At 44.0% G+C, this 15,785-nt stretch overlaps 3 protein-coding genes across 4 annotated transcripts; 2 read left to right on the top strand and 1 right to left on the bottom strand.

Moving 5' to 3' along the window:
* Nucleotides 1–66: 66 nt before the first annotated feature.
* Nucleotides 67–4,027, top strand: hexd (hexosaminidase d). Of its 2 annotated transcripts, none has more exons than XM_080517096.1 (12): nucleotides 67–217; nucleotides 294–386; nucleotides 462–577; nucleotides 704–791; nucleotides 1,435–1,599; nucleotides 1,679–1,862; nucleotides 1,984–2,055; nucleotides 2,348–2,546; nucleotides 2,644–2,805; nucleotides 2,880–2,964; nucleotides 3,528–3,617; nucleotides 3,729–4,027. In XM_080517096.1, exons 2-12 carry the CDS (start codon nucleotides 300–302, stop codon nucleotides 3,918–3,920), a joined length of 1,440 nt encoding a protein of 479 aa, XP_080373222.1. In that variant the 5' UTR covers nucleotides 67–217; nucleotides 294–299; the 3' UTR covers nucleotides 3,921–4,027. The 2 variants fall into 2 exon arrangements, with proteins under 2 accessions (XP_080373222.1, XP_080373221.1); XM_080517095.1 differs by having other exon boundaries at nucleotides 2,880–2,987; nucleotides 3,729–4,024.
* A 508-nt stretch (nucleotides 4,028–4,535) lies between these two features.
* cybc1 (cytochrome b-245 chaperone 1) lies at nucleotides 4,536–7,055 on the bottom strand. Its single transcript, XM_080517102.1, has 6 exons — nucleotides 6,950–7,055; nucleotides 5,856–5,943; nucleotides 5,719–5,760; nucleotides 5,466–5,636; nucleotides 5,247–5,391; nucleotides 4,536–4,704 (listed from the first exon to the last, which is right to left on the bottom strand). Exons 2-6 carry the CDS (start codon nucleotides 5,941–5,943, stop codon nucleotides 4,548–4,550), a joined length of 603 nt encoding a protein of 200 aa, XP_080373228.1. The 5' UTR covers nucleotides 6,950–7,055; the 3' UTR covers nucleotides 4,536–4,547.
* A 623-nt stretch (nucleotides 7,056–7,678) lies between these two features.
* Nucleotides 7,679–14,949, top strand: narf (nuclear prelamin A recognition factor). The gene is made up of 12 exons (XM_080517097.1): nucleotides 7,679–7,843; nucleotides 8,512–8,664; nucleotides 8,775–8,840; nucleotides 10,963–11,091; nucleotides 11,195–11,327; nucleotides 11,901–12,035; nucleotides 12,505–12,623; nucleotides 12,748–12,877; nucleotides 13,124–13,196; nucleotides 13,298–13,435; nucleotides 13,519–13,676; nucleotides 13,760–14,949. Exons 2-12 carry the CDS (start codon nucleotides 8,611–8,613, stop codon nucleotides 14,005–14,007), a joined length of 1,383 nt encoding a protein of 460 aa, XP_080373223.1. The 5' UTR covers nucleotides 7,679–7,843; nucleotides 8,512–8,610; the 3' UTR covers nucleotides 14,008–14,949.
* The last annotated feature ends 836 nt before the right edge of the window (nucleotides 14,950–15,785 follow it).

The following is a 15,785-nucleotide window of genomic DNA, read 5'->3' as shown; positions in this document are numbered from 1 at the left end:
AGAGAAAGCGTCACTGAGATTGGTCCACGCGGGATGCGTTTATTCCACGACGGGGCTAAAAACAAACACAACTTCAGGCACGGCACAGCTAATATCGCGATCCAGTGTTTAATACTGCCATTTTACTCTACACAGGGACAGAAATCCCTTGAATGTATTGCATTAAAGGGACAGATCATTCGGGTTTATCGGATCTCGTGCACTTTGAACTACGCAGGTGAGTCCCACGTGACCCAGAATCCACCCAAACAAGTCATGAATTCTTCTTGTCAAAGTGAATCTCTACGTTACAGTCCGAAATGAAGTGTCCACCCTGGCCTGAGGGGAAGAAACTGGTCCATCTGGATCTCAAAGGTGCACCGCCACGTGTCGATTACCTCCACAAGGTGAGGTGATCTGCTGCAAAATGTTGCAGCGTTTCCACCCGAGCTGACCACTGATGTGTGTTTCTATCCCGTCAGCTGATCGAGCTTTTCTCTGAGCTGGGAGTGAACGGGCTGTTGGTGGAGTATGAGGACATGTTCCCCTATGAGGGGGAGCTGAAGCTGCTGCAGGCCACAGTGCATCCTGCCTACAGGTGGAGTAACAACATGCATCAGGAGTGATCCACGTTTAAAGATCTGGTGGCACAATTACCAGCCTTTATCTGTCGCATTGAGATGACACCTTGTGATGGGTGTGTACTGTGTTTGTTTGTTTTTAGCCGAGAAGAATTACTATCCATGCAGGATTTTGCCAGATCGAAAGGCATGGAGGTGATCCCACTGGTGCAGACATTTGGTCATATGGAAGTAAGGAAATCTTCCTTTTCTTTACCAAATTAAATGTAGTTTCTGTAGCGTCAAATGCAACACAGTCATTTCATAGCACTTTTACAGAGAAAAACCCAACATTACCACATGAGCAAACATAGGAGATTCTCTTTTAACAAAAAGATTCTGCAGCGCCAAACACAGAAATTGAGAATTTGTGCTGTTCCTGTTGAGGATAGGGGAGAGAAAGACAGAAAAGAATAGGGCAGAGATAAGAGAGCAACAAGCAAACATATGTATACCCAGTAGAGACAGAGAGAGAGCAAGAACAAAGACAGCAGGGGGAAGACAAATATTAGTCACAGGTAATAATGAAACATGGGGAGTGAGAAAGGAAAGAAGCTCAGTGCAGTAATAGTCCCCCCAGCAGGAGAAACCTATGGAAGCATAAATAGAACACGATTTACGGTGGCCTGAATTAGCCCTAACTGTAAGCTTTATTAAATAGGAAATTCTGAAACCAAAAGTAGAGACTGTGTCAGCCTTCTCAACTGAAACTGGGAACCAATGAAGAGCAGCTAATATTGATTTGATCTCTCCTGCTACTTCCTGTCAATCGTCTCACTGCAGCATTTGTATGTTATTATAGCCCAGTTATTACTCTGCGTCCCCCTTGTCACAGTTCGTATTGAAGCATCGTCCTATGTGGCACCTGAGGGAGGCGGCGCACTGCGTGGGCACCCTCAGCCCGCATAGAGAGGAGGGTCTGAAGCTGGTGATGGAGATGCTCAGGCAGGTGGTGGCGCTGCATCCAGGTCTAAACACACTGCACATCGGAGCCGATGAGGTGAGAACCTGTCTTGTGCTTACGAGCAGCATATTTCAAACAAGACTCGTAGTGCTGTTTTTCCCCCCTCCTCTTATAGGTCTACATGCTCGGCGAGGGCGAGGAGTCCAAGCTGTGGCTGGCTTCGTCCGGTCGTACGGTGGAGCAACTTTTTCTGAGTCACGTGACCAAAGTGGCCGAGGCGGTCAAGGAGGCGTGGCCTCACATGACCATCATAATGTGGGATGACATGATGAGGTGCATGAGCGAGACCACACTGAAAGGTGATGGCGCACTGCTGGCAAGCCAAAGATAACTGACATTCTCCACATTCACAATCAAAATGACAATAAATACCATCTTGGTGGTCTTCTTGATTATTTTCATTCACTCTGTCTGTGACAGCAAGCGGTCTCGTTGGACTCGTCCAGCCCATGCTGTGGGACTACACCCCAAACCTGGACGTGGACAAAACTGGTAGGAACCATGTCTTATGTATGTAACCGGATGAAGCTATTTTAACATTTAAATCCACTTTAATAAAGTGTTTCTTCTACATTTTTTATGTATATTTCCCAAACAACCAATCATAATAAAACTCAACATTTATCACTTGTAATAAAAGATACTGAGCATGGGACATAACGGTATAATCGAATGGTCAATTTTCCACTTTGTCAAAAATTGGCCTCTGGCCCATGGACTAATAGTTTTGTTTTTCGAGCAGAACGGGGTGGTTTTTGTGCTCAATGTAGTTTGTGATTTCCAGTGTGCCTGCTGGAGAAGTACTGCAGTGCCGGGATGTCAGATGTGTGGGCCGCCAGCTCCTTTAAAGGCTCCACCAGCGTCTTCACTTGTGTGTGCAGCACTCAGAGACATCTGGAGAACCATTTACTGTGGCTGAAGGTCGCCGCCTCTCTGTCCGCAGGAGTGAAGCTGAAGGGCATCGCCATCACAGGCTGGCAAAGGTGGGAACAGCCGGGGGTCAGATAGGTGGAGAGATACTTAAAAGAAGTGTTTTAGACTCTTTCTGGCTCCCGACTTCATGCTTCGTTGTGTCCTCAGGTACGACCACCTGTCGGTGCTCTGCGAGCTGATGCCCGTCGCCCTGCCGTCCCTCGCAGCCTGTCTCTTCACTCTCCTCCGCGGGCAGTTCAGTGCAGACGTTTCCTCCGAAGTGAGCGAGAAGCTGGGGGTTTCCTCGGTGGAGGTGTCGGCCTTGGGGAGGTGAGGTTGAACAGAGCGCGGCTCCTCTGCGTGCGTCTCCAGACTCACGGGGTTTCTTCCTCTCCGGCCCTCAGCTCGACTGCGCCAGACTCCAGGTACCCGGGGCGGAGGCTGGCCGAGCTGATCGTCGAGCTGGATTCACTCCTGAACACAGACGACGTACGGTTTTTTGAAAACAACATGTGAGTTATTTGTCATGATTACAACTTATTTCCCTGTTTGCTTGTGTTTCCAAATAATCCTACTGTCAAACAACTCAAACCAGTAAAGTAGAAGCAGAATGAGAATTATTTTTTTTTAATGAGACAAATTACTGCAAAATATAATTAAAATGAAAAATGTCACGGATTTCTTATTTATTTCTCATAAATAAAACACCTCCTGTAAGCAAGGTCGGACCCTCAGGTGGGCTGATTTATCATTTAATTGAATGCATATTATTTTTCCCAAAGCAAAAAACACAACTTTTATCATGCAGAGGTCTATTTTATTTTCTAGACTGGCTATATTGGGAGTGTAAATAGAAAGTTTGTACTACAAGTTTTAATCACTATTTCTCCAATGTATTGCTATAAAAAATACGCTAAATGAAGCTGCAAGCTTCACATTGATATTTAACCAAGGTTCCCAAAAGGCTAATCTTTACTTCCTTTTCTGTCGCCTTTTAGAGTTTGTTTGCTCTTGTACCGTTTATTAACTTCCACTTTTTCTCGGTGCTGCAGGTTTGTAAGAGGATGGTTGAGTCCGTACCACCGACGGAGGAAGATGGTGACCCCCCTCATCTGCATGCAGGCATACAGTCAAGCTTCAACGTGAGCAGAGTTTTCTTTAATTGTTCAAATATACGTGCTTTTCTGTAGAATGTGAGACATTTACCTTCCGGCGATTCCATTTTTAAATCAATTAAATTATTTCCATTTCAGATATCTGACTCTGATACAACAAAAGGTGGAGGCAGTGAAAGAGGAGATGGTGCGTCTTTATCCAGAATCAACAGTCGAGGAGTGGATGGAGGAGCACGTCACCCCCGTGACGGCGCCTCTTCAGAGGATAACGGAGGACATAAGTGTCTGTGTGAACGAGATGGTGCCATAGAATTAATCATTTCAAACTAAACTAACTTAAACTAAAACACTAGTCATTTTTTTCAATGTGCATTTGCTCTGATTTAAAAGGAGGTAAGTGAAGCAAAAAGAGGAAGGAAACTTGTTTGTATTCAAATATTTAATATAAGTTTGATAAGATAATAATAATAAAAAAAAATTTTAACCAACACCTAATATCTCAACTTTCCCTTTATCCACTTCCCAAAAACCAGTTTGTTCGATCAAACCATTTGCCTGAGATTCAGTCTTTGGTTCCCAAGAAATGTGTACAAAAAGAAACACAGCAGCACATAATTCAATTACAGCGTGAACAACACATGCACTCGTATGGATCGACATGCATACAAAAGGTGATTATCATCTGGGTGGTCCAAAAAGAAAACTGGGAAAAGCACTTTTTTTTTGTTCCATAAACACTTATTAGAGTTCAGTAGAAAGGCACAGTGGATCTGTAAACTGCAGTGTACTCAAATAGTCATTAGTTGGATAATGCTGTGGAATGACGTGCATTTGAAGAAAGTTAACAGTTATTGGGAAAATACAAGTAACAGAAAGCTTCATAGTCCCTGATTTTATATGCACATGCTTGCGGATGAACGTGTGTTACAATGCCCCGGACTTGACGTCTCGTGCAAATCAGAGGTTCTGTGCTTCGTCTTCTGCGTCAGTGCTGTTATCCAGGGAGTCTTCCTCCTCTTTCTCCTCCCCGTATTCGAAGTCCTGCTCCTTCTGAATCTTCAGCTCCTCCAGAGCCAAGAAACGCTTCAGCAGCACAGCGATGGCCTCCACGTCACTGACAAGTAGAGGAACGGAAGAGAAACTTATCCTCTTGTTCCACCACTTTCTGAGATTGATTAATAAGGGTGATCACTAAGAAGTGGTGATGTTATATTTAATAAATAAGACGGCACATGGCTGCACAAGTAGTGTTGAGTGTCAATTCGAGAGGCAAGGTTATGCTTGGAGGATCACAACTCCTAATACCTGTAAAATCCGTCTCTAAGCATGTAAAGCGCTTAAGACCGCTACACACTGTGATTTTCAGCCGTCCCACCAATCTTTGGTTTTGGCTCTTAATCGATGGTCCTGCATCGCATTGTGAGATCGGTTCAAGTCCGGCCATTGTTATGGTCGTGCGACCAAAGACAACCTGCAATTCAATTCTGACCGTGTCAGATATTTGGGGTGATTGTGACTGCTGCTGCAGTATGAGGTGACGTACTGATCAGTGCAACATTGGCGCTAAATATGGGTTTATGAGATTTGCATTGATTTCATTCACATCCAACACAGCATCTCACAGAATTTGGACGTAGATTTTAGCAGATGCACTACCTGCGAGACCCCAAGGTGGCGCTCTGAGTGAGCGGGTAGGAGAAACCGGCAGCCAGCCGCAGCATGACCAGGTAACCCTTCCCCAGGTACCGGACCTTCTCTTCCTGGACGCACACGTCACACAGCTGAGCCAAGTCCAACACCACTGAGAAGGAAAAAAACAAAACAAAACATGAAGCGCTGATGTTCTCCACCAGCAATGCTGCCGTACTGACTCACCTCTGTCCTGGCCCTTCCTCCATAACGTCAGGACCAACGTGTACAGGCTGAAGGTCTTCAGCTCAATCAGGTTCTTGGTCTTGTCAAACACGGCCTCCTCCCAGTCGTCAATGTTCTGCATGGCCACGAAGAGGCATCCGGTGACATAGAAAAGCTTCCACAGAACGCTGTCTGTGGTAGAACACAAGTGACCGAACCAACTTCAGCCAACGGAAAGTTTTACTGAGCCATTATACAAATCAATTTAACGTACCCGAGCTGTAATACGCAGCTGCCAGGCCAATAGATGCTATACCTGCAATGGAGATAATGCATTTGATAAGAGACCTGCAACAGGAACACATTTATTTAAGAATGAAGAATGGAAGATGGGATTAAATTGAAACCCACCAACAAGAAGAGACCATGAGCGGATACCGGGAGATCTTTTGAGGTGGAGCAGGTTAAAGCTGTGCTTCTCAACAGTCATGTACCCCATCTGAATGAAGACCAATAGAGAAATCCAGTACATTAAACAGATTTCACCAAATACCACACAGTGTAGTAGTACTATATCGCTGATACAACCTGGCAAGTATTATGTGACGTCATCTGTCAACAACCTTAGACAAGAGAGGACAAGGGATGTCCACAGTTGGTCATTCTCATTAATATTGAAGAATTTTACAAAGTAGCTCGAGTAGCAAATCTGAGACTCTAGGAAGAAGAACTCGAGACTGAACGTTAGTGTTCCCATATTCACTGATAAACAGACACAGATATTTTGATAGTCATCCTACGTACAGGAGCAGCCAATAAAAGAGAGAGGCTGATGTCAAATTATAATCACTTGGTGCAGTATGTTGGCATGGCCTTCACACTTACATGATGGGTGGTGTTCAAGACCATCGCATCCTGAGACTGAAACAAGACCATGACTTTAAGGGGCCAAAACCGAATCAGGACCAAGGTGTACTACAAACACTGATGATTGGCTTACTGCAGGCTCACCAATCCAGTCAGATCCTTCATCAATGACGGGCACCAAAGTACCACTGATTCCATAGCTAGTGATATACTTAACAGTGAACCAATAGCAAGACAGTACTATGATTTAATCTGAGAGAAATAGGAAGACAATAAGCTGTTCTGTCACTCCAGAGCCTCCCTGACAGGTTGATCTAGACACGGTCTGTGGACCAGTGGCATCCTGGTTACTCATATTTACAAGGTTTTTCTTTTTCTGTTTCCTGGAATGTTACCTGGTTTGGCTCAAAATAATCAGGATCTATTCAATCTCGTCAATTGTGTGTGTGAAGGGAACACGTTTTAAAAGGTGATACTTCAGCAGGTTTAGGAAACACATTACAAAAAGAGATTTCATAAGACAAAAACAGATACTGATGGTTGATGGTGATGATGATGGTTTTAGGATCTGGAGAGCACAGAACAACAACGAATCATAACACTGTATACAATCACAACAAACAGATTAATTCACTTACCTTGAAATGCCTCTTTCTCTGTAACCTTTCTGGCTGTGGATTTAGGGAAATTGCAAAAGTAAACGCATGCACTAAATTTCAAGGAAGTTCATATTATTGCAGAATGGGTAACGCTTCCTTCCGGTTTGCGTCAGCTCTGATTGGTCGAGCTGGTTTTCTTCTGCCTTCAAGATAAAAGCTCAGGGGCAAGCCCATCAGCTTAAGCACAAATAGCTTCTGTTCATAATGCATATCTTATATGTGAATTAATCTGCCTTATCATTTTTGCTAAATATTTCGTATGTAAATTCATAATGCAGTGGAGTTTGCATGTTGCATGAAGAAGAAGAAGAAGAAGAAGAAAATCTTTATACAGTGTGTGTACATTCAACACAAAATGAGAAACACGCTCACAAAAGGACAAAAACATTGATTATTGATTATTGTGGCATCTATTACTATGGTCAAAGCCTATGTTAATAGGTAATTTGCTGCTTTCTAGGTTGAAAATGTATACTATACATATATTTGTTATACATATGATACTTCCCTTTTTCATATAACGTGAATAATGTTAGATGTGAGTATACATGTAAGCAAATCAACACTAATTATTTATTTAAATCATTTTATAACAAAATACACAATTTTACTCTGCAAATCAAGTGCAGCTTCCGGAGCTACCCGGTCCTCTCTCTGCGCATGCGTCAGAGCCGCTCCGCCGCCGCACACACACAATGGAGTCGGACGTACACAGGCAAGAAGGTGTCCGACCCTGAGAGCGCGAACGGGAGGAGGAATGCTGTGAAACCCCACGGTGGAGTTGTAGGTGGATGCGAAGGTTTTCCGGGCCTGCGGCAGCACTGGCGACGCTCGCCCACAGCCGGACGAGGACTTTGCCGGGACAGATTACTGGTGAGTGATCGCCCTGTTCATCTGCCGACCGCTGGGCTCCGGTGCTTCGGATTAACTGGTTTCCCTGTTAACTGGTTGCCCACGTCCTCTCGCGTCGCCTGTCACCGCAGACGTTACCACACACCACACACATCCGAAACTGTTTTACATGTATTCGCATTTAGATAAGCTTTCGAAATGTCGTACCTTTTGTGAGTGTTATTTTGACATACGTTGCTATAAGCAGCGACAAAAGAAGGCAAAAGCAAGTCGGTCACCAGTTAAGAGGGAAACAAGTTATTCCGAAACACCAGCAGTGGCCGCTCTGCTGGATGTCTTCCCTCCCTGATCTCTCTTTTTCTGAATCCTGTCTCTCCGGCCAAGCCTAGAAACAAGCAAACCTCCGATGGATTGCATCACGATTTGACCTTGATCTATAAACAGTGCGTAATTTCACCAATCCAAGTCTTTTCACTCAGTAAAAAAAAAAAAAAACCTACGTAATTACGTATTTACGTGCGCATGTGTTCTACTTATCGTTTATCTTCCCCCTAATGCGTTCTTAAGTATTGTTTCTGTTTTTTTTATGGCTGCTGTGTATATAATTAAAACATTTAAATGCAACTGGAGGATACCATTTGGCCTTTTCTTTCAGTTTCCCACCACTAAAAGAAGTTTGTTATAAGCAGGGCTGCATGTAACAGAGGAGGTGGAGCTGCACACAGGATCCAACACATCACCTCAACACACCTTCAGAAAACACGCAGAGGCCCCACTGCAGAGGAAACATGTCTGAGGTCAACATCGCCAAGCGCAAGAAGTGTGAGAACTGCACCAAGCAGGTAGATTTCTGGATCTGGATCAACCAGCCGAGATGTTTGGGGGGTTTTTTTGTTTGTTTTTTTTTACTCCTTTTCATGAAAAATAAAGTGTGTTGTTTTTTATCACACAGTGCAACAAGAAGAAGAGCGATGAAGGTGCCGACTCAAACCCAGAGCCAGAAGTTGTTAACGGACAGGTAAGACCAGCTTCCTGAGCAACTTTAACACTGATGAGGTCCAATAGATGATGTTTTTCGAGGGATACTTAATCCGATCTTGTGCCTTGATACCAGAATACGGATTACGGAGACCAGTTTTGGGTCAAATGAAAGCTCTGTAATGTAGATGATGTCGAGTGTAAAGGTATCTGGCCTAATAGGGACACTGCGTTTGTTGTTTCTGACACATGTCGACCATCAAACATCTGATCCATGTTTGTAATAGGGATGATTTTGTGTCATATTGTAAAAAAAAAAGTGCATGAAGATGCTACACATTGTATTAAGAGTTATAATAAGTTGAATAATCTCTTTATGATACCCAAGCACAACTACTTCCGCCACAATTTTAAGTTGTTAGGTTGATGCATACTTGGTAAAAGACAAAGTGGTTTGTGTGTTTTCTCAAAGTGCTTGTCAGGATTTCTTATTTCACATACAAACAAAAATGGAGGTGGCAAGTTTGCTTTTAAGCATTAACCATCAGCTTTAATCACATGTTATTTTTCAAACGTGGCACTCACGAGTCTAATTTTTTTAGTCATGTATTCTGTTGTATTAGTCAGTAGCTGTAAAGTATTCTTTCATAATGGTTGATGACCCGGTGGTCAACGATTGAGTCACATTTAGGTGTGCATCATGTCCCGCGAGCCATTGTTTGGACACCTCAGTCTTAAAGGTTAAAACCCGTCAACCCCATATTTAGGCTCTGCTTTTAAAGTTTGTGTGGCCATTTTTACAAAGTTGAACATTTCAAAAGCCTTTAATAGAGGGAAGATGTGTCCAATCGTGACAGAAGGTTTTGAAAGGTCTCAGAAGGATCTTTTTGTTGAGCTTCTTCTTTTTTCCCCCCAAAGCCGAAAGAAAATCCCAGAGAAATCTACTCATGAATGATGTTTGCTTCCTAAGAACTTAGAATGTGTTCCAAATATCTGCACTAAACCCTTGTTTCTGTTTGTGTTGAACCACCTGTGACTGATGGCTTTAATATAAGCCCCTTGAGAGCGAGACAAAGAACAAAACGGGAACTTGTCAGCAATCATGCAGAAATGTTAGACCCTGTGCAGATGAAGACCCGTTGAGACCAAACAGGCCCGAGACTGGAGTTCTTGTAATTCTCTGATGTTTCACTGCGTCGGTGAATTAATGATTTTAAAAGTTTAACCAGAAACAGACCTTTGAACAGGATCATCGTGCTGAAAAGACCCAGAACAATCTCACCTCAGACTGAATCCAAAATCAAAATTGAAAATTTATGAAATGTTCCAGTGAAAAACAGCTTAAAATCTCAAAGGGATTAGAAAATGGATTATACACTAAAGAAAAACTTGACCGAGAAGGTTTGAGGTCAGAACTAATCCAAATTATGCAAGAAGTAATTAGTGCGCTGGGGCAGTATTTCTTCTTCTTTTTTTATTTTTTTTATTTCTAATTTTAATAACATAATCTTAATTTGCAGTTTGGTGGATGATTATAGGTTTCCAAATATAACACACCCAGAAAGAAAGAAATAATTTGTGTAAACAAAGATTTTTCGAAATGATTATGAAAAGGCATGTTTGAAATTTACCACATTTCTAAGGCTATGTTTTCACAGCATTTTCGAGTAAAAATGCAAAACTTTCATCCCTTTTTGGGAGTCTCATCAGCTTGGAGCCACTGGAAACACAACTTTTGCTTCTCAAAAATGCTCCGTTTCAATACATCGTTTTCAGCGTTTATGCCATTTCCATGTTAACCGAAATCGTTTTCAAAATGCTGCCGCGTCAATGACAATTTATACGAATGTACGCATCAATATGAGACGCGTACATTTGTGGGATGAGAATCAGTGAGAATTAATGTTTTTTTTAATGGGTTTTCTTCCTTGTTCCTCCAGTCTTTTTGCATCCTGTGAGATTATTTTTCTTCCTTTTCTGTCCTTTTTAAATCAGAAACTTGAATAACCACAGAGACAAAATATAAAGAAGCCATAAACAAGTAAATTCCACTCTTGTTCTTCCCTTTACCTGGTGAAAACCAATTATTTGTGCCATCTTTGCAGTAACGTGTGGAATATCCATATGAAGGTATAATAGCGCCGCTTCCTGTCTCCCTGCAGCTGAACGACGCCTCGCAGGTTCTGCTGAGCGCCTGTCTGTCCTGCGACGGCTGCCTGTCAGAGGAGGACAGCCTGAGGATCTCCCAGCAGAGCCTGGAGGAGGTGCAGCGGATCCTGGAGCTCAATCAGGTAAGCGCCCGCCACGCCGGGGTGGAGTGACACCACGTTGCTCTTAATTTGTAATTTGACACCGGTGTTGTTGGGGGTTTTTTTTTTCTTCTCCTCTCTGCAGAGGTGCGACGTGTCCAAGCACAAGGTGCTCGTGGCGTCCGTGTGTCCGCAGTCGCTGCCTTTCTTCGCCGTGAAGTTCGGCGTGGACGTAACTGAGGCGGCGCACAAACTCAGCGGCTTCCTCAAGAGTCTGGGTGAGCGAGGGGGGCGTAACTATTCAGCGAAGGCCCCGGGAGAACTATTTACTAGGTCGTGGTGCACATGAACAGTAGCAGCGTTTCCTGAATATTTCCTCTGTTTCTGAGTGTTTTTTATACTTTCACCTCAGCAGCCAACTGTTCCATGGCTCCGCACACTTATTGGGTAAACAAGCACCTAAAACTCTACGAAACTTTGCCGTTTTCATTCGAAAACGTCGTTGTGTAATTGGGGCAACTCTGTCATTGCATCATATTGTTTACATTCTTGGCCATTTTGAACAGAGTGAGCGCTTCAGTACAGGAGTGAAAAGAACAACTATGAGGCCCAGATCTCAACCGGAAATGATGAGTTTACTTGAGGCGAAGCTCAACATTCAGAAGATATCTGTCTTTTATTTAAATATTACCAACTTCCTTTCTGTTGTTCAACTGAAATCCTCCTGTTGCGTTCTCGGATGCTTCATTCGTATAAATTGTCACCGGCTCGTCGGTATTTCCCACCGCGGCTCCACATTCCTCCTCATTCCTCCTCACTCCTCCACTCTCACGCTGGTTTTCTGCCTTCAGGCGTGAAGTTTGTGTTCGACACCACTCTGGCTGCCGGCTTCAGCATCCTGGAGAGCCAGAAGGAGTTCATCCAGAGGTACCGCAGGAGGAACCAGGACTCCCACGCCCTGCCCATGTTCACCTCCTCCTGCCCTGGTAAACTTGCTTCATCCTTATTGTCTCTCCCTGGCGTCCAGAAGTGAACGGAGGTCGAGCTGATTTTAGAAGTAGAGATAGTGTTGGAGAGCTGCGGGGGAGAGATAGAGCGTCCGACTCCCACCACTCCCTTCAGCAGAGATAGGACACACACGTTTTTTTTTTGGCTTCGCTCTACATATTTAGTCATGTGTCTCTAGTTGTTTTGTCTTCCATCGACAACACAAAGATACTTTTTCTTTGTTTTTTTTTATTTTATCAAGGAGTCAAAGAATCAGAAAATAATAAATCTTCTGTCATCAGCAAGCGGTCAAGAGTTTGTATTTTCATTCCTTCTGGTTTTCCACTAGTGCGATTTATCAAGGGTTGATTCTTCTGCCAATGAAGCAATGAATCGGACTGTGTGTGTGTTTTTTATTTTTTCTTTCTCCTGTATATTTAAGCCGTGTGTGTTTGAATGCGTGCGCAGGCTGGATCCGCTATTCTGAGCGAGTCCTGGGCAGCCTGGTCACCCCTCACATCTGCACGGCCCGGTCACCTCAGCAGATCATGGGCTGCCTGGTCAAAGACTTCTTCTCCAAGCAGCAGGTAACCGAGTCACTGCAGATGAGCCAAGTGCAGCGGGGGAGTGCTTCGGCTCTGTTCCTATCCGCCCTCTGTGAGAAACAAGCAGCCTGACGGCGTTTCGCTCTCTTGTTTTCTCTCCCGACAGAAGCTGAGTCCAGAGAAGCTCTATCACGTGGTGATAGCGCCCTGCTTTGATAAGAAGGTCGAGGCTGTCAGAGAGGAGTTTTACAACAGTCTGCTGGAGACCAGGGACGTGGACTGTGTCCTCACCTCAGGTTAGATAACAGGAGAGGAGCATCAGAGAACCCGGATTGTTGTGTCGAGTGTGTGGGTTTTGGTTTGATTGCGTTTTGTTTCAGGTTTATCTCGGCTGTTAATCTCTTTATTTGGACACGGTAGTGGTTTTAAGAGTCATCGGAGCGACACACGTGGCTCCGTTGTTGCTGAAATATTGACGAATTAAACAGAATGAAGGCAAAGCCATCAGACGTTGTGCCAACCGTTGACGTTTGATGTTTTAGGAGAGATCTATTACCTGATGGAGCAAAGGAAGGTCTCAGTGGAGGAGCTGGACTCGGTTCCCCTGGACCAAGTGTGAGTAGAAGCGTTTTTCCACGTCAGGAAACTTTCTCACTGACGGAGGACGTTTGGGAACTTTAGCGCGAGGCGCTGACTGGCTCGTGTTGTGACGGCAGGCTCGGAGAGTCCGGAGACGAAGCTCTGGTGAGGCACGATGGCCGAGGTTCCGAGGGCTTCCTGGAGCATGTCTTCAAACACGCTGCGAAAGAGCTTTTCAGTCTGGACGTCCACGAGATCACATACAAGACCCTCAGGTAAGAAGATGAGGCCACGGATGAAGGTGTAAACCGGGCCTGAGTCGTAATCTCTTCCTCTGCCCCGTTTGGTGGTTTGACAGGAATCGGGACTTCCAGGAAGTGACACTGGAGCGCGACGGGGAGACACTCCTGCAGTTTGCGGCCGTCTACGGTTTTCGGAACATCCAGACTCTGGTCCACCGGATGAGGAAAGGACGCGTGCCGTACCATCTGGTGGAAGTGCTGTCCTGTCCGGGAGGTAACGCTCGAAACCCGTCGGCCCACATTTTAGTCTCGCAGCTGTTTGAATTTTCAAGTTTTGACTCTCCCCGCTGCCCTCAGGGTGCCTGAGCGGCCGCGGCCAGGCGGAGAGCGAGTCGGGGGGCCGGGCGGATAAAGCCCTGGTCCAGCAGATGGAGGATGCCTACAGCAGCGTGCCAGTCCGCCTCCCGGAGTTCAACCCCGCCCTGCACACGCTCTATCAAGACTGGCTGCAGGGCCACGACTCGCCGCAGGCCGCCAAACTGCTCCACACCAAGTACAGGAACGAGAGTCAGATCCACACGCAGCCCCCTCACATGCAGTGGTGAGAGGAAGTCGCTTTAAAGTCGCCGCTCGGACGAGCTCGTTTCCCCAACGCTGGACCAACGAAGAACAATGAACTCTTTGAGTCATACGTCCATTTGGCCACAAGGGGGAGCTGTTTGTCTCTAATCAATGGTGGCTTATCTGTGCCAATGCTGAGAGGGAGAAAGTCCAGAAAAACACACATCTTTTACTATCATTAATAAGTTATTTCGGGTAACAGCGGACAGAACAAATAAATACGAGAGGTCCAAAGTCACCCGACGCGCCGGGCGAACAAGTGTAGCAAGCGTGGACTATTGACCAGTATCGCCAGCAATAAGCCACTAATACTAAAGAAGCTGTTTTCAAAACTGGAACCTGTGAACTCAAATGTACACGCGAGGACTTTGTTTTTATCCAAATCTTCCATATGAATTCTTCAGTGTGTTATTACGTGTCCGTGCCACCGGCCATCAACGAAAGACATCAACTATGCAACCGCGTCGCATCACAAAGAGTCACCGGCCAAACTATCCGTCCCACCTTGGGGGAGTCGTTACTTCCAGTGATAAAAGAGTTTTTCACTTTCCAGTTCAACACACTTTTTTTTTTTTTTTTTTAATAAGTTATGTTTGTTTTTTGGGGGGGTCGTTCTTTTACAAATTTATGCTCGTCGTTACATCTGTGAAGAAGTAAAATATTCTGAAAAAACTGATGGAGTGTTGTTTCTGTTGGTTCTCACACACAATTACTGGCATAATTATTGTATAAGGACCTACAATTTCGTAAACAATTCTTGAGCATTTATGAATTAGTCAAATGTGTCTCAACGCAGTCACCTTTTATACCCCTGAATCCCAACTGATCAAAGTGCTATTAATGAAAATCCACACCGAGAGTCAAGCTATAATATCTGTATCAAGGTTTGGTTTTCTGAGAAAAAGTAAGAAGGATCCATTCCTTAATGGAGCAGCTAAAAATGTGCTAATAAGACAATAATGTAGTAACTTGCCAAAGCTGTAAATGAATGCTTGAGCCAATCTTTACAACTGCAGCCAATAAAGTAGAGAATAAAATTCCATTACAGTAATAATTGTTTTTGACTTTTTATTAAGTTTGATGAACAGAAATTATTGTGGATCGCTTGTTACATTCATTCTGTGAAGATACACACTAAAGTTTTGTTTTTGTTTTTTTTACAATTATGTTATTGCAAGTTGGTCCACAAACGGTGCACTGTATGTGGAATAGCTGTCACATAAAATTAAAGACATTTCATACTGCGCAAGTTAATAATTATTTTATATCTAGTTTAACTGTCGCATGCATCAAGTTCCAGATAAAATTGATGCAAACTTTTTTTTGAAATGTCACTTTATCTTTTCCATTTTGGGTTGTTCCAATCATGTTTTGAACTATTGCAATGCTGTTTACAGTTTTTCTTCTTGGGCTGCAGAGCCGATTTCAACAAGCTTTTATTATCCTGCACGATGGGTTGAAGAAAAGCTTGTTCCCTGAACTTCCCTAATTTCTCAGAAACTGATCTGACGGGTATAGTTGGAACAAGCGCTTGAACTCTAACCACTGACATCTTTGGTTTTACTTTCTTTTACAAAGTTAACAACTCGGCGATTAATTTGCACAATCCCTTTTCTACACAACTCTTCAACACATCCTCTCGTTCAAATTGACAGATTACCTATTCATCTTATTATTTTCTCCTATATTTGGTCACATTCCCTGGAACTTGAAGTGACACTTGGAATATATCAGGGATAAAGAAAACAAGTGTAATGTGAGC

Source organism: Blennius ocellaris, assembly GCF_963422515.1.
Source record: "Blennius ocellaris genome assembly, chromosome: 21".
Classification (NCBI taxonomy): domain Eukaryota; kingdom Metazoa; phylum Chordata; class Actinopteri; order Blenniiformes; family Blenniidae; genus Blennius; species Blennius ocellaris.
The sequence above is the reverse complement of the archived record's forward strand: the minus strand, read 5'-3'. Positions and strand labels throughout refer to the sequence as shown.